The 21,875-nt window shown below is 55.1% G+C and overlaps 11 protein-coding genes across 11 annotated transcripts; 6 read left to right on the top strand and 5 right to left on the bottom strand.

Annotated features, from left to right (window-relative positions):
- Positions 1-38: 38 nt before the first annotated feature.
- On the top strand, positions 39-1,801 carry BDV59DRAFT_211049 (uncharacterized protein; the record flags this gene model as incomplete). The annotated part of the gene is made up of 3 exons (XM_073695714.1): positions 39-493; positions 835-1,026; positions 1,103-1,801. The coding sequence occupies 3 exons, from the start codon at positions 39-41 to the stop codon at positions 1,581-1,583; spliced, it is 1,128 nt and encodes a 375-aa protein (XP_073543319.1). The 3' UTR covers positions 1,584-1,801.
- Positions 1,440-4,054, bottom strand: BDV59DRAFT_188453 (heat shock factor family protein). Its single transcript, XM_073691418.1, has 6 exons — positions 3,646-4,054; positions 3,465-3,563; positions 3,339-3,406; positions 2,938-3,281; positions 2,788-2,857; positions 1,440-2,737 (listed from the first exon to the last, which is right to left on the bottom strand). Exons 1-6 carry the CDS (start codon positions 3,963-3,965, stop codon positions 1,935-1,937), a joined length of 1,704 nt encoding a protein of 567 aa, XP_073543318.1. The 5' UTR covers positions 3,966-4,054; the 3' UTR covers positions 1,440-1,934.
- Positions 4,055-4,175: 121 nt separating this feature from the next.
- BDV59DRAFT_211047 (F-box domain protein) lies at positions 4,176-6,181 on the top strand. The gene is made up of 2 exons (XM_073695713.1): positions 4,176-4,428; positions 4,489-6,181. The coding sequence occupies exons 1-2, from the start codon at positions 4,385-4,387 to the stop codon at positions 5,921-5,923; spliced, it is 1,479 nt and encodes a 492-aa protein (XP_073543317.1). The 5' UTR covers positions 4,176-4,384; the 3' UTR covers positions 5,924-6,181.
- BDV59DRAFT_138340 (succinate--CoA ligase (GDP-forming) subunit beta) lies at positions 6,182-8,275 on the bottom strand. The gene is made up of 7 exons (XM_073687113.1): positions 8,098-8,275; positions 7,956-8,039; positions 7,818-7,890; positions 7,654-7,753; positions 7,040-7,585; positions 6,641-6,980; positions 6,182-6,586 (listed from the first exon to the last, which is right to left on the bottom strand). The coding sequence occupies exons 1-7, from the start codon at positions 8,149-8,151 to the stop codon at positions 6,452-6,454; spliced, it is 1,332 nt and encodes a 443-aa protein (XP_073543316.1). The 5' UTR covers positions 8,152-8,275; the 3' UTR covers positions 6,182-6,451.
- A 344-nt stretch (positions 8,276-8,619) lies between these two features.
- Positions 8,620-9,986, bottom strand: BDV59DRAFT_188449 (SDR family oxidoreductase). Its single transcript, XM_073691417.1, has 6 exons — positions 9,870-9,986; positions 9,575-9,799; positions 9,522-9,529; positions 9,318-9,469; positions 9,176-9,270; positions 8,620-9,127 (listed from the first exon to the last, which is right to left on the bottom strand). The coding sequence occupies exons 1-6, from the start codon at positions 9,911-9,913 to the stop codon at positions 8,758-8,760; spliced, it is 894 nt and encodes a 297-aa protein (XP_073543315.1). The 5' UTR covers positions 9,914-9,986; the 3' UTR covers positions 8,620-8,757.
- Positions 9,987-11,247: 1,261 nt separating this feature from the next.
- BDV59DRAFT_188446 (putative C4-dicarboxylate transporter/malic acid transport protein) lies at positions 11,248-13,296 on the top strand. Its single transcript, XM_073691416.1, has 4 exons — positions 11,248-11,955; positions 12,013-12,328; positions 12,384-12,794; positions 12,862-13,296. Exons 1-4 carry the CDS (start codon positions 11,598-11,600, stop codon positions 13,208-13,210), a joined length of 1,434 nt encoding a protein of 477 aa, XP_073543314.1. The 5' UTR covers positions 11,248-11,597; the 3' UTR covers positions 13,211-13,296.
- Positions 13,297-13,497: 201 nt separating this feature from the next.
- Positions 13,498-14,785, top strand: BDV59DRAFT_188443 (xanthine phosphoribosyltransferase). Its single transcript, XM_073691415.1, has 4 exons — positions 13,498-13,674; positions 13,878-13,984; positions 14,051-14,363; positions 14,429-14,785. Exons 1-4 carry the CDS (start codon positions 13,642-13,644, stop codon positions 14,588-14,590), a joined length of 615 nt encoding a protein of 204 aa, XP_073543313.1. The 5' UTR covers positions 13,498-13,641; the 3' UTR covers positions 14,591-14,785.
- Positions 14,767-15,584, bottom strand: BDV59DRAFT_188442 (dolichol-phosphate mannosyltransferase subunit 3). Its single transcript, XM_073691414.1, has 3 exons — positions 15,388-15,584; positions 15,264-15,332; positions 14,767-15,170 (listed from the first exon to the last, which is right to left on the bottom strand). Exons 1-3 carry the CDS (start codon positions 15,433-15,435, stop codon positions 15,009-15,011), a joined length of 279 nt encoding a protein of 92 aa, XP_073543312.1. The 5' UTR covers positions 15,436-15,584; the 3' UTR covers positions 14,767-15,008.
- A 350-nt stretch (positions 15,585-15,934) lies between these two features.
- BDV59DRAFT_188440 (uncharacterized protein) lies at positions 15,935-16,752 on the top strand. Its single transcript, XM_073691413.1, has one exon. It carries the CDS (start codon positions 16,074-16,076, stop codon positions 16,659-16,661), a length of 588 nt encoding a protein of 195 aa, XP_073543311.1. The 5' UTR covers positions 15,935-16,073; the 3' UTR covers positions 16,662-16,752.
- A 516-nt stretch (positions 16,753-17,268) lies between these two features.
- Positions 17,269-17,763, top strand: BDV59DRAFT_188439 (uncharacterized protein). The gene has a single exon (XM_073691412.1). The coding sequence runs from the start codon at positions 17,359-17,361 to the stop codon at positions 17,542-17,544; it is 186 nt and encodes a 61-aa protein (XP_073543310.1). The 5' UTR covers positions 17,269-17,358; the 3' UTR covers positions 17,545-17,763.
- Positions 17,764-18,921: 1,158 nt separating this feature from the next.
- BDV59DRAFT_211044 (uncharacterized protein) lies at positions 18,922-20,261 on the bottom strand (the record flags this gene model as incomplete). The annotated part of the gene is made up of 2 exons (XM_073695712.1): positions 18,922-19,257; positions 19,314-20,261. 2 exons carry the CDS (start codon positions 20,259-20,261, stop codon positions 18,922-18,924), a joined length of 1,284 nt encoding a protein of 427 aa, XP_073543309.1.
- Positions 20,262-21,875: the final 1,614 nt, after the last annotated feature.

Here is a 21,875-nt window from a genome sequence, read left to right as displayed (position 1 = left end):
CCGCGGAGGGCGAGCGCGAGCCCACGCCGCAGGAGAGGATGTCGATCGTCTTCGGCACGCGGCTGGCGGGCCCGGGACGGTCGTCGCGCTACAACCCGGGCCCGACGCCGCCAGAGGCCACCTGGAAGACCATCAATGGGGTGGCGATCCCCCCGCGGCCGGAGGAGCCGGACAACTGCTGCATGAGCGGGTGTGTGCACTGCGTGTGGGACGATTTCCGCGACGAGATGGAGGAGTGGGCGGGGCGGGTGGCGCAGGCGAAGGCCCGCGGCGGGCCTGCGACCGCTCGGACGAAGAAGGAGGTGCGCCATGCGCCTCGCGCGGAGGTCGCGTCGGCGAGTACGAGCATGGATGATGATGGTGGGGGCAGCGAGGCGAATTGGCCGGCGGTAGCGGGTCAGGACGCCGAGGAGGATCTGTTTGCGAATATTCCCGTGGGGATCCGTGAGTTTATGAAGACGGAGAAGAAGCTGAAGAAGAAGCATCAGGGGGCGTAGATTGGGTTGGTTTGGTTTGTTATACCCTGTTTGTTCTTGTATATAGATGGGGGTTCCGGATAGATTTGTATATACGATTGAGGATATATATTGGTGTCGTCATCACTGCCAGGACGTCCATTGGATGAGATAATACCGCTTCTAGTGCATACACTACGGTAGCTTACGAATATCATCGTTTGACCGTCGATTTTATGACTACATCCCATCTGTATCCTGCATCTGTATACTGGACCCAATTCACCGCCCACAGCGGTACGATTCTGCCGCCATAAAAGGCCGCGCAAAATATCCCAGTGTCTCTCCATTTCCCTCTCCGTCTCCATTTTCAGATCAGAACACCAACCATGTCAATATCCAAATCCGAAACAGAAGTCATCCTCAATAAGGCAAACGTTGCCCTCGCCCGCAGCCAACGCCTCGTCGCATCCTGGCTCCCGCCACCAACCTCCGACGAGCTCTCTCACACCAAGTCCGAGGCCGAGCTGCAACGGGAAGAAGATGAGATTTTCATCGCCGTGCCGGAGACGTACGTCCCTCCCTACCCATACCTCTCTACCTGTATACGTAGAGATGGTGATGTGCTAACACTGTGTTGTGTGTAGTCTCGGCGTCGGGGCGCCCCTCCCGACGAAAGCGGCGGATGGAAGCTGGAACCGTGCGGAGCTGGACTCGAACGATAAATTGCGAAAACAGCTCCTAGGGAAGAACTACAAGAAGGTGATGGCGGCCAGGTCGCAGACAAATTCTCCCGTCACTGGTCCATCGGGGAAGACGAAGCCCGGGGTTGGGGCTGCGACGAAGAACGAGACTGAGGAGGATGACGATGATGACGATGAGGGACGCACGGCGGTGGTCGGGAAGCGGGGTCCGTCTAAGAAGAGAAAGGCGGCCCCGACTGGGGATACTGTCCAGACGGGGACGCTGGAGGGAGGAGGGGACAAGAGCGGGGATGGGGATGTGGAGGAGCCAACACAGGAAGAGAAAGCGCTGCCACGACCTGCCACGGCCAAGGGGAAGAAGAAAGCGGGCAGCTTTCTGGATGAGATCCTGGCGGACCGCTCGAAGAAGAGGAAGAAGAGGTGAGAAGGCGGCGGCAGTACAGCAATTATTCTGGATATATACCCCATGCTTAGTCGAGTACATACTGAATTATACGATAACGACTTCATTCTCGGTTCTAAGCCAAAGCCAATCACTTTTGATCCACGCAGCCTAGGGTATATGGGTAAGTAGCAAAGCAAGCCTGGGGAATTGGTCGCAGTCCCGAGTCATATATTCCAAAAGTGTACAGCAGTTATTTCACCAAAAGTTCCATAGACAAGCGAAATTCGATGTAACCCCCAGATGCAAGAAGAACGCCATTGAATGTGGTATTTAGGGGAGGGGGAATGTGCTGCTTCTGCAGCCGGATACATTCAAGATACACAGGGACTATTATTCAAGCCGCTTCCGTTTTCGATCATCGTACTGGTCTTCATCGGGCCTTTCGGCCGTGTCGGCCGGGTTGAGGAGGGAGTGAACATTGCTGGCCATGCTGGAACGCCGAGTCGCGGGCAGGGACGACTCGTGACGAGGGAATCGGGGTCCCAGACCCCACCCATTGTCGGTGTTCGGGGGCGGCGCGGGCTGGTCCGGATGCAAGGGGGGCGTGCCGTGGCGGGAGGTGTCTTGGAAACGGCGCGGGGCTCCCATCTCGTACTGCGCCAGCACCTCCCGGACTTGCTGTTCACTCGAGGTCGGCGTCCGATGTGGGGAGGGCGACCAGGGAGCGGTGGCGGTGCCCGACTGATGAGCCGAGGGGAACGGAGACACCCCCGGTGGTGGCCAGCCATGTTGGCGGATATCGGCCGACGTATGTCGGCGAGCCAGGTTCGGACCACCTGGCGGAGAAGAAGCGGCGGACAGGGGATGGGGCACGGGGGGCTGCGGTGGCACGGGGGGCGCCTGTGTGCGATTGTAGTTCGGGGAGGCATTGGCGGCCCCGATAGATCCATAACGACGAGGGGAGACCGCCAGATGAGGCGGGACAGGGGGCCGAATCATGCCGGATCGCGTGGACTCCATCATTGAACCCCGGCGATCCTCCTGCGGCATTTGGCGCGGGGATAGTGGCGGACCAGGGTCGACCGATACTGTGGGGATATAAGGTGGTCGGACGGAGAGATATGGGTCAGCGGGTTGTTCCAGAGCGCGCACGGCATCCAGGTGTTTTTCCAGCTCCGTTTGCATGTTGGTCACTATGATCGGTTAGAACCATGAATGGGACTGGGCGATGCGAGCATCTCACCATCTCGGTACAGCAGGCTCTCGCGATCTGGGATCATGCCTTGCAGAAAGCGCGAGATCGAATGGGACCACTGAACCGGGCGGATTCCGGATTAGCGACGAGGTTCACGGCAGAAGGGGGGGGGGGCGGGGCAAAGATCGATCAACGTACGTGGTAGCACCTTGTCAGACTCTCGGCCATGGCCTGACAGCGGGCATTCAGGGCCACATTGCCTTCCTCCGCGCGCGTCAGACGGGTATGCATGTCGTACAGGGTATGTTCGAGGTTCATCAATCGGGCATCGGTGGCATCGGGGACAGGTTCGGCGGGGGTCCCCGGTTGCGAGGCGGCGGCCTTATGGCTGGGGAAGGAGTCGCGATGGATCAAAGCATGACGAGAGGCGCGGCGCTTGATCTCCCGCAAGCCCACCAAGTCGCCGCGTTTAAAATTGCCATTTCCATGTTTGAATTCCCAGAGGGCGGAATCGGGGGAGCCGGTGTGGAAGACGTCGCTGACTGAGGGAGTAGGTCAGCAACGGGCGTGAGCGGGATGGGGACGGGAGGGCACGGTACCTTTATGGAAGCCATACATATTCAGCTGTCGGACAAAGGAGGAGATATTGGTATGTTTGAAGTATTGTCTGGGGAGGTGGGTTAACGGTTGCGACCGCAAAACACGAGGAGGGACGGGTGACGAACGCAAGAACTTTGGAAAACTCCGAGGTGGGCGACATGACGAAACTGTCGTTGGTACTGGACCAGGAGATGAGATGTTGGATACTGGAGTCCTCCAGCATGCTGCGCGAGGATCGAAGGGTCAGCTGGGACGAGAGGACGGGACTCTCCAGGGGGAGGGGGGGACCTGAGGTGAGCCACGTACTTGTAGAGCTTGTGGATGAAGGCTGTTTGCACGACCTTGGGCTGTTGAGCGGCGGCGGCAGCTCCGATCGCCTGAGCGGGAGCTGTATGATTATTCACATTGCTGGAATCGACAGCGCCATTGGATGCGGCGGTCTTGGTTGCGGCGGGACGATCGGCCTCGGCGGACGAGGCAGGGGTGACATCCATGGGGTCGGAGACGGGGGGATGAGAGGAGGAGGGAGGAACGGAGGAAGAGAGAACGGGGAGCTGTCGTGTTTTGCCCGGCGCATCAGAAACGGCGGGAGTTCTGCTGGGAGGAGGATCGGCGAGACCGCTCATGGCGGGCCGGGATGAGTAGAGAGAAGGAGATGGAGAAGAAGAAGAAGAAGAGAAGAAGAAGAAGAAGAGAAGAAGAGGAGGAAGAGAAGGAAGAGTATAGGAGAGAGTGGAGAGAGACGAGAGTAGAGTGGAGAGGGAAAGAGGGAGAGTGAGGAAGGAGCGAAGAAGAGGAAAGTCTGGATCCAAAAGAGAACGAGTCGGATCTCCAAATCGGATCACCACTTAACGAGACGGCATTTCTCCAATTTCCACTCGGACGTCCAGTTCAGCTGGGATGGACTGAGAAGAGGAGAGGAGAAGGAGAAAAGAAGAACAGAAGAAGAAAAGAAAAGGGGATCGACTCAGCCGTACGCTGAAAAGATCGGGATCTGCAGATCAACTTCACCTCCATCCACTATCCCGCTGTATACTACCATCTCATGGAGGACTTTGCCCGGCGCTCGCCTCCTGCGCGACGGGCCCTGTAAGTCTCTCTTCTCTGATCGATCCTCGCTTGCGGCCATCTCTTCTAACTCTGCCACAGCCTGCACGCCCTCCTCGACCAGCTCCATCGCCAGGAATGGCGCGATGTCCGCGATCGCCTCAACCGCATCTCCTTCCACCAGGACATTCTCGCCTCGCTCCCCCTCGAGCTCGCCGTCCACATCATCCAGTACTTCCATCTGTCCGAGCTGTATACCCTGCGGAGGGTCTCCCACGCATGGAACCGCCTTCTCTCGACGCCAGTCGCCCACGACGTCGTCTTCAGGAAGTATACCGGACGGCACGATGCCCTTCGTTCCAACCGCCTCTCCTACGCCCGTCAGCGTCTCCGGCTGGAACGCGGGGATCCAGTCTCCAACGTCCATAATCACCCGGACTGGGACGTCCCCCTCGTCCCCAGAGACTACTCCTCTGGCCGGTGCGTCTGGATCGAGGCGGGAACCTCGCTCGTCGTCCTCGACCTGCGTTCCCAAGGCCGACGCTCCTTCTGCACCGAGAACCGCGACTCCTTCGTGGACGTCCGCCTTTCAGAATCCATCCTGGCGGCCATCACGGCCCGCGGGTACTGCCTCGTCTGGGACCTATCCGACCCGTCCAACGACGACGATGCCTCCCCAGCTCGCTTCCGTATGCCCTCCCTCAACTATTCCTCCTTCACGGTAGCCGGTGTCCACGTCGCCATCACCACCGCATCCGCATCCGCATCCGACCACTTCGGCCACGGCGACTCCGTCGTCCACTGGGACCTCTCCTCGCAGGTCGCCCGCACCATCCCGCTCGAGTCGGGCATGGTCTTTCTCACCCTCAACCCGGCCGCGGACGCCCTGCACACCGTCTACCTCGAGCGAAAGCGCCATCCCCCCGGCGGGCCTGGCGCCCTCTTCACCCCCAGCAAAGACTACCACCTGCGGATCGCGACGTACCCGTTCCGCGACGTCCTCAACCCGCGCACGTCCGACACCCTCGCGCTCCCCGCCGTGGCCGACCACCTCGACAGCGACGGCGTCACCATGTGGGGTAGCGAGAAGGGCTTCAACAACCGCTGCGCCGACATCGTCTTCTCGGCCCGGTCCCAGCTCCAGCCCCTGCAGCCCGCCGAACGCACCGCCGACGACTGTCTCATGATGGTCTCCTACGACCGCCGCGTCGACCGCTTCGCCATCCACAGCTTCGACCCCGCCCAGTACGCCGCCCTGATTCACCCCGACTGCATGGTCTCCATCGATAACCTCCTCTACTACATCACCAACGACAACGGAAAGCCCCGCGTCTGCATCTCGAACCCGGATTCCCCCTGTCCTCACCGGCCCGCCAAGGGCGTCGACCCGCAGCTTCCTCGTGAGCCCGCCGGTCGGGAGTACTCGTATTCGACTCGCTTGGCGCTCATGGGAGATCGCGATTTTCTCCTGCTGGTCGATGAGAATGGGTTGAAGGTCTGGCGGTTTGGTGAAGACGATCCGAAGACTGATGGTTAGAGGTTGCATATCTACTGGTAGAAGTATATTTCTGTTTACACCCGTGCGTTATTGTGATTGAGATTCCCCAAATGCATTTGTTCAGATGGACATCGGATGACCCACCGGGGGTAGCGATGACCGTTGGTAGAATAGAACGTATAGACTTCAATGAAACTACACCTAGATACCCCAGTTACACGCAAGCGACTTGTCCAGACTGTCTATCTCTATCGGCATCCGATCAATACATTTAACAAGCAGAACTGAAACGATGTACAGAATCCATCAATGCTCTATAGTCCACCCATTATCTCGACCACGGTTATTGTCCGCTCTCTGCCACATCAGTTACTAGGAAGCAGGATCAGGTTAGCCTCGAGGCCGGGAAGAACGGTCATGTATTCCAGATTATCCAAACTCTGCCCGACATCACGAAGACGCCCATGCTATCTTACCTCCCCCAAGGAAAAAAGGGAAAAAAAATAAAACGAATAAAAAAAAAATACACTAGTGACAAGCACCACAATGAAACGCGTACGCGGGAGTCTAGATACCAAGGGTGAATTCCACGCCCACGTCGATCTCACGGGCCATCTTGACCACCTTCGAGAACTGTACGGACTTCTCGGCAGCGCTCTGGAGGTCCTCGATGGAGAAGATCTTCAGACCAGACTCGTTGATCTATGCCGGTCAGTATCAGCAACCAATCCTTTTATCCGAGATGTTTAAACGTACCAGCTTCTGAGCCTGCTCCATGTTGGTACCCTGGAGACGGGCGACGATGGGGATGCGCAGACCCATCTCGTTCACCACGTTGATCAGACCCTGGGCGATGGCGTCGCAGCGGACAATACCACCGAAGATGTTGACGAAGATGGCCGACACCTTGGGGTCGCTGGTGATCAGCTCAAAGGCCGACTTGATGGCGGCGGGGGTGGCACCACCACCGACGTCAAGGAAGTTGGCCGGGGAGCCACCGTTGAGCTTGATGATGTCCATGGTGGCCATGGCAAGACCGGCACCGTTGACCAGACATCCGATGTCGCCGTCCAGCTTGATGAAGTTCAGGCCATGCCTGTCAACGTTAGCCGCACTGGTTCGGTCAAACCCCCACGGAATAGAACATAGACTCACTCAGCAGCCTTCACCTCGTCGGCATCCTCCTGGGTGGTGTCTCTCCAGGAGAACACCTCCTGCTGGCGGAACTCGGCGTTCTCGTCGAAGCCAAGCTTGGCGTCCATGGCCATGACCTTGTGGTCCGAGGTCTCGGACAGAGGGTTGATCTCGATCTGGGTGGCATCCTTCTCCATGAAGACCTTGTACAGCTTCTGGATGGTGTCCTTGGCCTCGGGGACGCACTGCTCGGAGAAGCCGAGCTCGGTGGCGATCTTCAGAGCGATCTCATCGGTCACACCGGTCTTGATATCGATGGGGGTGGTAATGATGGCCTCGGGGTGCTCCTTGGCGACCGCCTCGATGTCCATACCACCCTGCGACGAGGCAACGATGACCGGGCTCTGCGAGGCACGGTCCATCAGGACGGCCAGGTAGAATTCGCGACGCGCGAACTTGCGCTCGCAGATGTACACGGAGTTGCAGAGACGGCCGGCGGCACCGGTTTGCTTGGTGATGAGCTTGTGACCGATCATCTGGCCGGCGAACATCTTGGCCTCGGTAGGGCTGTTCCAGTCGCGTTAGTACCGGGGAGTCGGTCGAGAATCCCAGAGGAACGGGGGACGAAAACGCACGAGTAGATGACGCGCACACCACCCTTGAGACCGTTGTCGAAGGAACCCTTACCACGGCCACCAGCAAGGACCTGAGCCTTGATGACCATGTCGTCGTTACCTGGGAGAGAGAAGACTTAGCACGGCACGAACGGGGTCCCCAGAGGAGGAGAGGAGAGGTATACCGAGAGACTTGGCCACAGCCTCGGCCTCCTCAGCGGAGCGAGCGACCTCGCCCTTGGGCATGCCAATGCCATACTGCAGAACGTATATCAGCGATGGGGGAGAGACGGATATCCGACGGGTCTCGGGGGGATACGGACCGACTTGAGGAGGTTGGCGGACAGGTACTCGTGGATGGACAGGTTTCTCTGCTGCTGACCGAAACGAGTCTGGATGGAGGATTCCTATACCCCGAGCTGTTAGTGAAGATTCCCTGGATGCCGCCGATACGGGGACCCTTACCGTCGCAGCCCGAAGGGCCGTCGCAACGGGTCTGCTGCGGGCGATTCTGAACATGATGGGGGGTATAGAGAGAGGAGAGGGGGAAGAAGAATAGAATCTGGTGTGGAATCAAAGAGAGGGGAGAGGGAGAAGGGGGGGGGAAGATGAGTAGGTAGGTAGCGGAGGGATGTTGATCGGGGAGAAACAGCTTTCGTCTTTTTCACGGCTGCGCTTCTCGGGATGATGCCACGGGCCAACCAGCGTGCGCTCTCGGGCTGACTCAGCCACAGCGATTCCGACGCGAATTTCACGGAGCCGGCAGAAGACATACCAGCAGCGGGAGTCGTGTGTACAAGGAAGATATGAGGATTCTGGGAGGTTAGACAGAGTGTCTTCACATCAGACTACTCCTCGAGCGGATGGGTGAGGCGTTTCCTCATGGTGGGTTCCCATACCGGGGGTTGTTTATACTCGGCTCACGGCAAATCCTTTATACGGATCCATCTATACAGCATGCGGGATGGTCAACAACAAACAAGAACAGCCCGTGCGTTCATACTGTTTAATTACGGCGGACATCGCATCGATGCCCCAGATAAGAAGTATATCCGCATAACGTTCTCACACTACCTTCTACCGACATCCCTCCCCCCGATTAGTCACTCGGGTATACCGATGCCGTCACTTTCCTCCGCCCTTTTTCAGCCGGTACAGCTTGAACATGCGCGCCATGATCCGCTGGAACAATCCCGTCCAACCCCAACCCCCGGCTATAAGCCACACCACCCAGCTCTTGTTCCCCTCCCAGATCCAGTTTTTCCGTCCCTGCGCCCACGGCCAGATCCAGCGCCAGGGCGCCGACCCGTATAGGACCTGCGTGACCACGCTGCGCGCGTAGGCGCTGTTCGGCATGGCGCCGTCTTGGCTGTGCGTCACCCGGCGATTGTACTCGTCCTCGATGGGCGTATACATCGAGTTGGGCAGGAGAGTCCGTTCCGTCCGTGCAATGCGCGACTGCACTCCTCCCGTCACCACGGTGGTCACGTTCACACTGTTCGGATCAGTATCGGAAGACACCCCAAGGGAAAAAGGATCATACCCGAACGGAGCCAGCTCCACCCGCAAGGTCTCACTGAAGGAATGTAACGCGGCCTTGGAGGCGTTGTAGACCGACCCGAAGACGTACGGGATGACCTAGGAGATTATTAACTTAGGCGATAGAAGAAGATCGATGGACGTACCCCAGCGACCGATCCAATCTGCACAATCGTCCCCTTGGCCTTGATCAGGAGCGGCAGAAACGTCTGACACATGGAGATCACGGAAATAAAGTTGGTCTCGAAGGTTGCGCGCGCCTCTGCGAGGTCGACCTCCATGGCGGGCACGGTGTAGTCTGTAGGCTGTCAGTTACGAGTACCCAAGCTCAAAGACGTCTTGACGCATACTCCGACCCCTGTGTCCGGTTAGTTGCGGCTCTTCGTGGGCCAGAGACACTCACGCATTGTTGACCAAGTAGTCCAGACCCTTCTCTCCCAGTCGCTTCACGACTTCGTCGTAACATTGTCGCACGCTTTCCTTGTCATCGACGACCAGGCTGAGGGTCTCGATCCCCACCGATGCGAGGTCGTCGATCGTCGCTGCATCGCGCGCGGTAGCAAACACACGCAGACCATGACGATGGAACTCGCGCGCGAGGGAGTTGCCGATGCCGCCGGGGGAGCACCTTCACGTGGTTAGTACGCAGTAAGTGCCGATATATATTGGCGCGAGCGGCCGGAATATTTGGATCGTACCCCGTGATCAGGACGGATCTTCGCTTATCTTCAGCAGTCGCCATGAGCTCAGCGGATATGATTTCCAATGAGGATGGTTAAGGTGGAGGTTGCGAACTTGCTGGTCGTTGGAGTAGATGTGACGGTGGTGGTTTTAACCAACGCCTGTCAGCCTCGGCATGGGCTGGGGCTCCACTTGGCGTCGAGGAGCGACTCGTGATAAGCCAGATTAGCGCAGCGAGATGGTACATTGTATGGACTCTATATTACTACCTAGCTAACTAGAGAGCAGTAGAGAACATCTCTATCTATCTATCGTATGGAGTGTTGTGACCAAAACGAACTCCTTGAAGTCCCCGGAGACAGCTCATACCCCTGGATTCTTCAGTCGGGATTGCTGGTTACGTACTCCGAGCACATCACGACGTTACATCATGATCCCAGCCAACTGCCATTCCGACCTTTGCTCTTGACGAGTACAAGGAGGTACCTGGAGTAGCCATGCGTATAAGGGATGCTTGGCGGTCGACAATCAGCAAGGCTGGATCACGATGCCACGGATCTTCCAGAATCATTTCTGTTGCGAGATATCCCTTTCGAGATCGACGAGAGCCAAGACCACAACGCCGGTAGTGAGAATGTTCAATCAGGGGTATGAGCCAGCGACGCAAGGAGATCGGAGTATATCGAGAACGCTGGACAGTGGATGTTGAGCCACCTCTTTTAGGTTGGCTGCGAGGTGCTAAAAGAAACCAATTCGTGACAGATAGCTGGTAATAGGTGGGCCTGAATACCTTGATCGCGTTTTCCATTTTCTGGCAGCTGGAGGAGATTTCCTGAGGTTCTTTTGAATATCTACTGAGTACCTACTCGCAGTAGGTACTCAGTAGGCACGGCCACTGCTAGATCCTTTCCACCCGATTATCGCCCCACAGGATCCTCGACCAGACCAAAGGAACTAACTGCATCGATTGATGATGGACAGAATGACAGAGATATAAATAAAATATAAATATCACCGTCGATCAGTTGGATCTCCCTGGAACATGATCTTCGACATATGCAGGCTGCGTCAGTGTCTGCATGTATGCGGATCCGGTACGTCGGCCAGGAATCCATGTCCGACATCCTGCGTCGTACAGTGTCGATCTTGGGCATTGTGATTGTACTGTTTAGTACGTACTACGGAAGACTCCGGAGTGCCGTCGTACTGCGTACGCCGTAGCTAATTTCCATCGACGCTTATTATGATCACCGCTTGGTTGGTCGCCACAAACCAAGCCTTACGGGCCGACAGAGTTCGCTTCCCCACACGGTGCGGTAATGACCGTGTGCCGATATCCGGCGTCACAGCGGCCCAGCCGGTGAGGGGCCTGATTCCTCCGTTCGACTATATAGGAGGGTGATAGCGGCCGCAGTCGATCATTCTCTCCTGGTTCTCCTATACTTCGGAATCGATCCTTTGATTGGTTTCCCCTCTACAGTGCTCTATACTCGGCCCTATGCGGAATGCCCCAACTGCTTCTTCTACATGCCGCTCTCCTGCATGTATTACCTCTCTGATTGATGATCGCATTTTGATTCAATCCATCCCCTTTCTCTGGCCGCCAGCACGTTTATCACATCCCTTGTTGCAGATCAGACACCGGCGTCCTCCGTCACAGACTCAAAAGCCAGCCTTATCCCCACCCAAGAGCTGAAGAAAGGGCCGTCCCGAGCAACCATGGTGATCTCTCTGCGTCAGTCGCCATGAATCTTGAACTTCCGGTTCCCCGACATATGCTCAGCCCCGGGGATGACGGGTATCGCACGCCTACCATCGAAGATACCCAGCGAGACCTCAGCCTCCACTCTGACAGTCTCTACACCCCCCCGTCGACTGGCGCGAATGCCGGACAAGCCCACACTTCAGCTCTAGAAAATGTGCACCGCACGTTTTCCCGCAAGCCCCAAGGGGATGAGGCTGGTTTGGACCATGTGACTCTTCCCAGCGAATCTTCATATACCCCATCTAACCTGAGTTGGAAGAAACGGATTAGACATATTACTTGGGCCTTTTTTACCCTGACCATGGCTACGGGGGGTATCGCCAACGCGCTCTATAACAGTAAGTTTCGTCGATGGACTCCGTCGCATGGAGAAGGATGTGCTGATCAGAGCCTAGTTCCATACCGGTTTCGCGGGCTGGACACCATCGGCATCGTCTTCTTCATATTCAACATCTTCCTATACATCACCATCTGGTGTCTGCTGCTCGCCCGCTTTTACTTCTACCCGTACACCTTCAAGGCGTCCTTACTACACCCGACGGAGTCGCTCTTTGTCCCCGCATCTGTGGTCTCCTTCGGCACCATCCTGATCAATATTTCGCAGTACGGCCCCAGTCACAACATGCCTTGGCTGGCCGAGGCCGTGCGTCTGCTCTTCTGGATCGATGCCGGGCTCGCCGTGGTCTTTTCCGCGGGGATATATCTCCTCCTGTACGTTGCCGTGTCCCAACCTAGCCTACCGTAGTCCGCTCACCGAACCGTCTAGGTGGTCGACCCAGACCTTTACCATCGCCCAGATGACCCCGATCTGGATTTTCCCCGCATACCCTATGTTGATTATCGGCCCGCACGCCGGCATTCTCAGCGACAAGCTCGACCCGATCATTTCCCTGCGCATCATCATCGGCGGCACCACCATCCAAGGGGTCGGGTTTCTGGTCTCGCTGATGGTGTACTCCGCCTTTATCTACCGACTCATGTCGCAGAAGCTGCCCCGGGAGAACGTCCGGCCGGGGATGTTCGTGTCGGTGGGACCGAGTGCCTTCACGGTGGCGGGCATTGTCAACATGGCCGACCACGCGAAACGATGTTTCCCGGCGGACTTCATGGGCAACGGCGCCCTCGCGGCGGACATTCTGAAAGTGGTCGTCGATTTTGCCGCCCTGTGGCTATGGGGGTAAGTCCGATGCTGTTGCTGTTTCTGTATCTGTCGCTGGAAGATGGGACGTCGCTGACTGCGCTAGGTTGGCCATCTTCTTCTTCTTCATCGCCAGCTGCGCCCACTGGTCGGTCATCGGCCCCGGTCGTCTGGTCTTCTCCATGGCGTGGTTCTCGTTCGTCTTCCCCAACACGGCGCTGGTCACGGCCACCTTTGCCATCGGCAATGCGTTTGATTGCCGGCCCATCCTGATCCTCGGCTGTGCCATGGTCATCCCCCTCGTCTTGATGTACTTTTTCGTGTTCTACATGATGATCCGGGCCATTGTGTTGCGGCAGATCCTCTGGCCCCAGAAGGGCGAAGACAAGGACGAGGGAGGGTTCGAGGTGCACCAGATCAAGCCGGAGTCGGACGAGGAACAGACCCCGGTGTAGTTGGTGTGGCGATGTTTCTTTCTGCCTGTATATACCCTTTTGCCTGATAGTACCTTATCTAGAGGTAGTAGATACCCTACTTGGAATAATAATTGTTCTCATGATGACGGGACCAATCATGATCGCAAACTGACAGCGGGCTGCATCCGGAAACGGCATAGTGCAGGGTGGATACCACCTCTGATAGGCTCCATCTGGAGGACCCTACGCCCGAAGAGGCAATCCATCAGATGTGGGAACTTTAACTTCTGACGCGGATAATTTTTTTTTTATTGCCCCGTCGTTTTCCCATCTCGACGTCTCTCTGGACCCATCGTGACCTCCAGCTATCTCTTGTCTCTCTTGTGTGGTCACTGCGTTGATCCCTCGTCCCCCCGATCTCTGACCTCCCCCCTCTATTCCTATCTCTGTTATCACAGGCACTTATCAACATGACCCAGAAGGTCTACGTTACCTACAACCAGGTATGTTGTGACGACGCCCCTCCCGCCCACATTTGCATGCACCTGTCAGATAGAGCGAGGGTCTGCCTGCACACGCACCAGATGCGTCCTCGTGTCCCGGAGTGGCGCCGACAGTACCGGGTGCATTCGCAAGAACCATGCACACCCTCCCCCACCAACCGCCCCGGAGTCGCATCGCCGCTAATCTCCCCGACCCATGACAGGTACATAAGCTGTGCCAGACCTCCGCCGACCAGATCTTGAATGGCTTCCATCCTAACCTCATGATCGCCATTGGCGGCGGCGGCTACGTCCCTGCCCGCATCCTCCGGTACGACTGCCGCGGCCCTCCCTGCTCCTGTTGCTCTCCGCCTAAACAGTGATCCTACACCCACAGGTCCTTCCTCAAGCGCCCCGGTGACCCCAACATCCCCATCCAGGCCATCGGCCTCTCGCTCTACGAGGACCTCGGCTGCGGCGACCCCGAAGAGGTCCCCGGCACCAAGGTCACCCGCACGCAGTGGCTGGACCTCAGCTCGCTGGAGATGGCCAACCTGATCGGCAAGAACATCCTCATTGTCGACGAGGTGGATGACACGCGCACGACGCTGGAGTACGCCGTGCGCGAACTCCAGAAGGATGTCGAGATGGCGCAGAAACAGCTCGGCCGCGAGGGCGAGAAGACCAACTTTTTCGTCTTCGTGCTGCACGTATGTACTTCGTTGCCTTGCGGTGCTTGCCTGTGTCACCGGGATATCCACTGACGTCCAGCAAGAACAAGAACAAGCCCAAGAAGGGCGTCCTCCCCGCCGACATGATGCAGTCCGGCCACTACCATGCCGCCCTCACTACCGACGATGTCTGGATCTGTTACCCCTGGGAGGCGAAGGATATCGACGAGCACGACCGTCTGGCCCACGAGAACCCGCTCATCTGAGCGGGTGATTTTTTTTTTTTCGCTTCTCCGTTTCGACTGGCTTCGCTTTAGATCTCCAATGGCTTTGCTTGCTCGCTCGCTTGCATATAATATCTCCCTTCCCGCGGGACATGTCACGATATGAATGGTGTTTTGATGATACGCGATAGAAAAGTGATTTCTGAATAGGCAATAGGCTTTGATAGAAAGGATCTGGTCCACCCCGTTCTGGTCCTACGGCGTCCATCGTATGGTACACGTAATATGGTATTGGATGGTATCACATTGGGCTGCAGCGACGCAGCAAGGTAGACGGGATATATTCACCACAGATCATATTAGCCTCCCAAGCCGGCCCCCCGGGATCGATTCGGTTCTAACAACAGCCGAAACCAGCCCCTCCGAGTCCAAACTAGGTCAGTCATGTCAAACCAAATCCTTAGTCGACATCGATCTTCTTCGCGCGCAGCTCGGTCTTCGCCTGCTCGATTTCCTTCTGCAGCTCGGCGTGCGCCTCGGGCACGTCGTTGAAGGTCAGGATCGCCAGCCCCAGTCGGCCGAGGAGGTAGGCTCCAAACGATATTAGGGCGTAGAAGGGGAGCTGTGCCGAGCGGTGGTGTTGGTGTTAGCGGGGGGTGTGGTGTGGTGCGGTGCGGGCGCGACGCGGGAGGGTTGACGCATGCGCGGGACGTACCACTGGGATGATTTCCTTCTGGACGGTTTCATTGAGGGGCACGAGGCCGAGGTAGAGAACGAGATAGAGCTAGTAAGAAAGAGGGTGGTTAGTCGGGTCGAAGACGCTGGTGAGGTTGACGTACGGAAGAGACGAGGAGGAGCACGGAGAGGGTTTGTTGGGCGCGTGTCATGGCGGCGGTTGGTCGGAGAGAGATATTAATACAGCCGAGGAATTGGGATGAATTGGAAGAGCGGAAGTCAATGGGAGGAGAGGAGAGAACGAGTGTGGAAGAGTAGAAGAGACGTGAAGAGTTGGTTGTGTTGGAGACGAAGTCGGAAGTCTGGCCTGTCCTAATGCGCCCCTTGGCCGCTGCGTTTGCCGTATTGGGTTTCCCCACACCTGACACTTTACTATATCTCTTCAATATTATCAATTCAAGATGCTCTACATATCCCAGCCACTGTATGCTGTGGTCGTCGCTTTCGCAATGTTTATTCTTATTTATTTTTCCATTCCGGTTCATATCCATAAAAAAGAGACTCCTCTAATATTGACCAGACACGCAGGATAAGCGCTGACTGTTGCTAGCGTAATGGCTGAGAGAATAATAAATACAGCCCAAATACCCCGCCGTCTGCCTCGAAAATTTAGAGATCTATCTACCAAAGGTCCTCCTTCACATGGCAGATAGCTTGGATCTTCTGGGAGTAGTTGGCACTTGGATTGCCGCTGTGCCGGCCATCGTTGCCCTGGCGGGAGTTTTGCCAATATACCTCCTTTATCGGCAGTCTTGAACAGATCGTTACATGGCCGCCCTCAACAGCGTGCATGATCCCCACAATGACTACATCACTTCTGGGTATGTTGTGGCCGGGCGGACGATTCTTTCGCAGCTACAGCGTGCCGGACTTGCGAAACCCGCCAAACTGGACCGAACTTGCCGTTGCACGAGATTGTAAAGTGCTCGACCGGAAAGACTCCCGATCTTTGACGGGATGGCTGAAAGCCTTGCTTCCGGTTCACCGCGGCTGGTTGATGCTAATCGGAATCATTGACCGGTATGCTTACGATGCCCTCCAGCCGAACAAAGGTCTATTCGTCTCGGAGGCGGAAGAGATCGAGATGGGAGATTTTAGCAGGCGTGCAATCTTTGGGCTCAGCGGGATTCTCGATCACTTCCTGCCTTCTACTAGGAGTGATGACCTCGAATCCGGCCCGGAGACTGTCGACAAACTTGTCTTTCGGATGCATGCGCCGGAGCACATGGTCAAAATCCCTGATGCTCTCTCGGATGCTGACATACCCATACAAACCCTGATTGCTTTGTTCCTTAGTTATCTAATAGGAACAGACGGACAGTATTATAGCCTTCAGATGCCAGACCGCGAGGTTGCTCAATATTACTCGCGGGCCTGAACGCGGAGAATGACTACGGATGATGATTTGCACAAAATCTGGACGTGGGAACAGAAGGAGAGCGATCGGCTGCCACCTCACCAGAGAAGGCTAATACAAGAATTGGACCTTCTGATCCCGTCTTGTATACAAGAGATGAAAGAAATCACCGCCCCAGACCAAGCGGCATTTTATCGGCTTCAGAAAAGCCACAGACCGACACTGAGAGCTACCTTCTCATAACGGAGACTTTCCGTTCACGGAGAGCAAAACTGACTTGGATTGGTCGATCCAGCCTCCATCTTCTCATGCTTACTGTGTTGACGCTGAAGACCAGTCGCCAGTCGGTCCTTTCCGCCATGGTTGCGCAACCGCACAATGTGTTGGATTACTTGTTCGACGCAGCGGATTTTGGGAGAGCCCTGGACAAGGCTCAAAAGATCATTAGGTATTTGCAGCTCAATCAAGAGGAAAACCATGCCTTGGAAGGTGCCATTGTCAAACTAAGGGCGCATGCCTGGGATACCGATGAGATGCGTTGGAGCCGTACCAAGATGGACAGCTGTGTCACTCTCGACAGTGTGCTGCACCGTGTCTGCCAGACAAGCCGAATCTTGTCTCAGGTCATCAGCATCCTGTACATGCAAGAGACGGAGTTTGTCAACATTGCAAGAGAAACGATCCTGAGAATGCCGACGTCCGGGAAAGGCATTTCATAATGGATCCATCTTCCAAAGTGGTTCGCGCTCCAGCACTTGATCAAGGGCCTGATACATTCAAGGACTTTTACTTTGACTTCACTGCCGTGTTTCCTGCGGATGACCTCGCAAATGTCTGGCCTTCGGCCATAAATGCCCACCCCGTAGCTCTTTCGTTTCCGGTGGCCATGATGGCGTATCTTTAGGGGCACTTGAGAATGGTCATGTGGAAAATGATGCTGCCGGCCTGGCTGCTTGTTCGCTTCTACAACAAACTCACCAGCCGCGTGGTGCATATTGTGACTCAGGAGATACCACCGCGGTCCAACACCATGCGGCCGCCCGCGAACAGCACGTTCCATAACATCAGGGTTGTCTTCTATTGCACCCGCAATTCCCCCACTCCCCTACGAATTAGCTCAGGCACGTCCCATAGCCCGGCGCGAGAGCGACCGCGAGCCCTATTACGATTACTCGGACGGAGACGGATCGGTAACGAGTTTCCCAAGTTCCTCAGATGCTGACTTCTCAGAGACCGACTTATCATCACCGGAATTTCGGGGAAGCCTTTATCAAAGGCCTCAGAGACAGCAGAGGACTCATTACATGAAGAATTACATGTCAAATCCTCGTGGAAGAAGCGCTGGGAGCGAGATGAGTACCGTCGATGGAGCAGAAGATGCGTACGCCACCGCTTTGGGATCAGGCGGATCTGAACATACGGGCAGACATAGGGAGTCGGATTCTAAGGTCGAACGACGATCCTATGACAGTGCGAGCTTTCCACGAAGCGTGCCAGAATCATCCATCGGTGCGCGGCGGCTCCCTCACACCAAAGTCTTCACCCGCTGCCGACTACTCTACAGTGATATCTTACAGGCCTGGCAGTAGTGACAGTGAGTTATCGTTTAAGAGTGCCAGGAAGAGAGCCAGGGAAAGTGGCCGAGCAATATTGGCCGAGCGATACAGGCGAAAGCCGATGGATTATCGCAGGAACAGACCAGCGGAGCGTACAGCATTGCCTGAACGACCCTCAACGCGTAGCCCAGTCAAAACCAGAGACACCTCGCAGGACCGTGACTTAGATACATACATTATGCACAGGACCGGGCCAGGGAATATATCCAGGCAGAGGCGCCAATCGATAGTTCGCGATAGCTTGGGGACTAGGCTGGAGGACGGGTACTATATCCCGCCCCGACCCGTAAATGTGCCGCGAAGGCGAGTAGGAGGTAGACACCGGACAGAAGAGAGATACAATGGACGAAGGCGGAAGAGACGCCCAAGAGATGTCTAACTGCAGTTATCGCGAATGAACTGCGGCGATGGTAGGGCTACAGTTTAGGGATCCATACGACTGCACCGACTGAGGCAGTTGAACAGCCACATACAGATACTGGATAAAAAGCCCTCAGTGCAGCTCGCCATCCTCCCCACATAGTAACTTACTATATCTCTTCAATATTATGACCATTCATAATGACAAATATCTGAGTATTTATTTTTCGTACATATCATTCATTTCAGTTGATGCTAAATTGATGCTAGATGACCAAGAGTTATTGCTAGTATAGAATCCACCCTCATGTCTCTGCATCTCCAATTCCCTCCAACTTGACCTTAACCCGCTTGTCATTGCTCTGTAGGTAGAATGTCCAAAATCCCCAGGTCGCAAATGTCAAGATGGTCAAGGGGATAGCCAAAGCCCAGTAGACCCAGAATCTGTTGTTGATCACTTTCTCATGCCCATCCCCATCCCATTTCAGGAGCGGCATGCTAAATACCGTGGCCAGGAATGTACCTGGCAGAAATATCATAGTCACCAACGCGAGCGTCTTGAGGGAGAGTGAATCTTGCATGTTTGCATTGGCGATCGCCATACTGGCTGTCGCTTGGCGATGCAGTATCATATTGGAAAGCTTTTCCCTGTCAGATATGGCTAATTCCAAAAGAAGTCATGTACACTATCACGTACCGTCACATGTTGGGCCTCTGTACGTTCTTGGAAGTAGCGGATATCCGCCTTCTGGAGTGCGGTGCGTTTCTCGAGAACCCGTGTATATCGTTCAATTACTTCAGCAGCCTCCTTTGCAAGATCAGAAACGGAAATGTCAAGGGACACGGCGCCCTCATGCTTGCAAAAGAGATTCTCTCGAATAAAGCCGCATGTTTCTTGCAGGATCTCCGTCTTTTTGCATAAGCTGGCAAGTCTTGTCTTTGCCCCGGTCATTTTTTGCAGCAGGCTGGGATAACTTCCCTGGGCCGGAGCTTCACTCAGGCTGGTCCAGGGATGAAAGCGAGTTCGGACTTCGACTTGGTGAACCTTGTCCTTGATCTCCATGTGCACGTTTTCGACGATCCCGCTCAAGCTCATCCCAAATACCAGAGCAACGAGCATTTGATGGCCAGCCGCCGCCTTCATCGACCCCAGGAGACTCTGCAGGCGAGGAATCCGGTCTTGTGTCGCAAAGAAGACACCTCGCGTCAAGTTTTTAGACGGGATGTGTGACCACGCAGCCGCAGTCTTAGGATACTTACTGCTGGAATAGCTGAACACCAAGTCGTTCGCGTACTGAACCGGTGGGAAACTCGATAAGCTAGCAAATGCAGTTCTATTCCACTGGGCCGCAACTTCAATATGGAAATTCTCCAGGAGTAGTTCGAGGACAGGGGAGGAGATGTCGTAGACTTTTTCCATATGCCGGAAATTAACCCATACCAACTGCAGCAATCGGGAGTGACCCTCAACGGTTTGATTTAGCCATGCAGGAATATCCCTGTGGTGGATCCTTTTCCGCTGTTCAACCTTGTTTGCGTTCTGATCAAGCCATATCTCAGATACGTCAATCCAGTCGACTTCCGTCGTTTGGCATGGCTTCCATACTTGATATTGGTCGTTTATATGATTGTAGAAGGGTTCCATAGTACCCGAGATCTAAGGCCTGCAAATAATGCATAGAACAGGAGAGACAAGAATATGGGTGCGGCAGATAAGACAAGGCTTCTATAAGCAGTGAGCACAATATTCCGCGGGACAGGATGCAGTAGGTCAGGTTTTGGTAGGAACAATGTGGTCGAGGCTGTGCAAGCCACAGCAGTCAGCCGCATTCCTTTACGAGTTCTGTAGACAAGGCTTGGGTAGGTATTGCCCCTCTCTCAGCAAATTTATATGAAAGCAGATGTATGCCTGACTGTAGTGGTCCGGAAAAACGGTAAGGCTTTGGCTCTGCTCTTGCGGTTTTTCATGGCTCTCAGACTTGATATTCCCTGCGGATAAGATATTTCTGATTAGTGCACATATTCGGGCTCTTTTGCCCAGGTAATAAAGGCCTATCGGTAATACAAGCCTTAGGTTGCAGTGGTAGTGTGGTTCGATACCCCTTACTGTCTCGTTAATTAATTTTACTTTCTCCTGTCCCAGTTTCAAGGAGTACGCAAGAAGCAAGCAGCTTTTGGACCTTAACGTGCTTGATAACTGCTCCTAGTAAGCGCGCTGAGCTCTATAATATCAGGTAGAGATATACTAGGAGAAACTTTCTAACTTAGACTTGTATCAGAGTTGAATTTGGCATTAGCCGTGGGTCTATTAAGATTTACGGCTCTTAGTATACGGTTCGGGCCGTATATGTGGAGTTTAGCCCTCAATATGATGTGTATGGAAATATTAACCCATATTGAAGCCATTATGTGGACGTGAATTTGTCACTATATATAAGGCTGGCGGGAATTGGCTGGCATATAGGCGACGTACCAGGCGTCTCATGCTGTTGTGCGTCGGATGCGGCGGGGGTTGTAAGGTATGAGTCGGAGCCTAGGTCGGAGGCACAGATGTTAAGCATTTCGTCCGAAATTTCTTCCGTCATGCACGCCTAGTCATTCTCAAAAGCATGGACAAAGGGTCTATCAAGGGATATTGATAGCGACGCTGGTTCTGTGTGGTTGTACGTATGATGACTGCCCTCGAGTGCGAGCAGACTGACCAAAGACTGCTGGTCTGAGAGCTCTCTGGAGTATTCTGGAGAGTGTTTAGAACAATGGTGGGGGAATCGACGATCCTTGGAGGTCTCGACATATTATTGTCTAAATGGGACGCTCGATCAACGGCTTGGTCGGCCATACCAAGGGTGTCGAGGATCGTCCGCAGCGTACCATATTTGTCCACCGGCATGCCAGGAGGTTGAATGTCTTCTCATGGATGACATGGCACAGTTGGTCGACCCTGCGTGCCAGCAACTTGACAGCAACGCATAAGGGTAGCCTGTTTACTTGACAGCGCTTTAGCTTATGATGAGTCCATATAGCACAACACGGAGGCTTCTCACTTTCTTCCATCAATAGCTTTATACTGGCAGGCTCTGCTTTTGTTAGTGCAATGGGAGCACAATGGCCGCTCCCTATCGCACTGCATTTGGTCGTTAGTTTGGCCTGTGAAAGCGAAGGCATAGAGTGAGAAGGTGTGTAGTACTTTGATTTTGCGTTCTCGACACGCGGGACATGCTATGGTGACATGTCGTCGTTTCATTTTACAGGACTCATT

This window comes from Aspergillus ambiguus, assembly GCF_047715705.1.
Source record: "Aspergillus ambiguus strain CBS 117.58 unplaced genomic scaffold BDV59scaffold_54, whole genome shotgun sequence".
In the NCBI taxonomy this organism is placed as follows: Eukaryota; Fungi; Ascomycota; class Eurotiomycetes; order Eurotiales; family Aspergillaceae; genus Aspergillus; species Aspergillus ambiguus.
This window is presented reverse-complemented; position numbering and strand designations above follow the sequence as displayed.

Excerpts from the sequence above, each read along its gene's own strand:
- BDV59DRAFT_188442 (XM_073691414.1), bottom strand. The coding sequence starts at position 15,435 with ATGACACGCGCCCAACAAACCCTCTCCGTGCTCCTCCTCGTCTCTTCC. Across the intron at positions 15,333-15,387 it reads TGCTCCTCCTCGTCTCTTCC|CTCTATCTCGTTCTCTACCT; the intron begins GTACGTCAACCT and ends CTTTCTTACTAG. Across the intron at positions 15,171-15,263 it reads AGAAGGAAATCATCCCAGTG|CTCCCCTTCTACGCCCTAAT; the intron begins GTACGTCCCGCG and ends CGCTCGGCACAG.
- BDV59DRAFT_188446 (XM_073691416.1), top strand. The coding sequence starts at position 11,598 with ATGAATCTTGAACTTCCGGTTCCCCGACATATGCTCAGCCCCGGGGAT. Across the intron at positions 12,329-12,383 it reads GCGGGGATATATCTCCTCCT|GTGGTCGACCCAGACCTTTA; the intron begins GTACGTTGCCGT and ends CGAACCGTCTAG. Across the intron at positions 12,795-12,861 it reads GCCGCCCTGTGGCTATGGGG|GTTGGCCATCTTCTTCTTCT; the intron begins GTAAGTCCGATG and ends TGACTGCGCTAG.
- BDV59DRAFT_188453 (XM_073691418.1), bottom strand. The coding sequence starts at position 3,965 with ATGAGCGGTCTCGCCGATCCTCCTCCCAGCAGAACTCCCGCCGTTTCT. Across the intron at positions 3,282-3,338 it reads TATGTATGGCTTCCATAAAG|TCAGCGACGTCTTCCACACC; the intron begins GTACCGTGCCCT and ends CTACTCCCTCAG. Across the intron at positions 2,858-2,937 it reads GTCTGACAAGGTGCTACCAC|TGGTCCCATTCGATCTCGCG; the intron begins GTACGTTGATCG and ends CGCCCGGTTCAG.
- BDV59DRAFT_211047 (XM_073695713.1), top strand. The coding sequence starts at position 4,385 with ATGGAGGACTTTGCCCGGCGCTCGCCTCCTGCGCGACGGGCCCT. Across the intron at positions 4,429-4,488 it reads CCTCCTGCGCGACGGGCCCT|CCTGCACGCCCTCCTCGACC; the intron begins GTAAGTCTCTCT and ends ACTCTGCCACAG.
- BDV59DRAFT_188449 (XM_073691417.1), bottom strand. The coding sequence starts at position 9,913 with ATGGCGACTGCTGAAGATAAGCGAAGATCCGTCCTGATCACGGG. Across the intron at positions 9,271-9,317 it reads AGATTGGATCGGTCGCTGGG|GTCATCCCGTACGTCTTCGG; the intron begins GTACGTCCATCG and ends ATAATCTCCTAG. Across the intron at positions 9,128-9,175 it reads GTGGAGCTGGCTCCGTTCGG|TGTGAACGTGACCACCGTGG; the intron begins GTATGATCCTTT and ends TGATCCGAACAG.
- BDV59DRAFT_188443 (XM_073691415.1), top strand. The coding sequence starts at position 13,642 with ATGACCCAGAAGGTCTACGTTACCTACAACCAG. Across the intron at positions 13,675-13,877 it reads TCTACGTTACCTACAACCAG|GTACATAAGCTGTGCCAGAC; the intron begins GTATGTTGTGAC and ends GACCCATGACAG. Across the intron at positions 14,364-14,428 it reads TTTTCGTCTTCGTGCTGCAC|AACAAGAACAAGCCCAAGAA; the intron begins GTATGTACTTCG and ends ACGTCCAGCAAG.
- BDV59DRAFT_188439 (XM_073691412.1), top strand. The coding sequence starts at position 17,359 with ATGGATCCATCTTCCAAAGTGGTTCGCGCTCCAGCACTTGATCAAGGG.
- BDV59DRAFT_138340 (XM_073687113.1), bottom strand. The coding sequence starts at position 8,151 with ATGTTCAGAATCGCCCGCAGCAGACCCGTTGCGACGGCCCTTCGGGCT. Across the intron at positions 7,891-7,955 it reads CCGCCAACCTCCTCAAGTCG|TATGGCATTGGCATGCCCAA; the intron begins GTCCGTATCCCC and ends TACGTTCTGCAG. Across the intron at positions 7,586-7,653 it reads GGTGTGCGCGTCATCTACTC|CCCTACCGAGGCCAAGATGT; the intron begins GTGCGTTTTCGT and ends CGACTGGAACAG.
- BDV59DRAFT_188440 (XM_073691413.1), top strand. The coding sequence starts at position 16,074 with ATGATCCCCACAATGACTACATCACTTCTGGGTATGTTGTGGCCGGGC.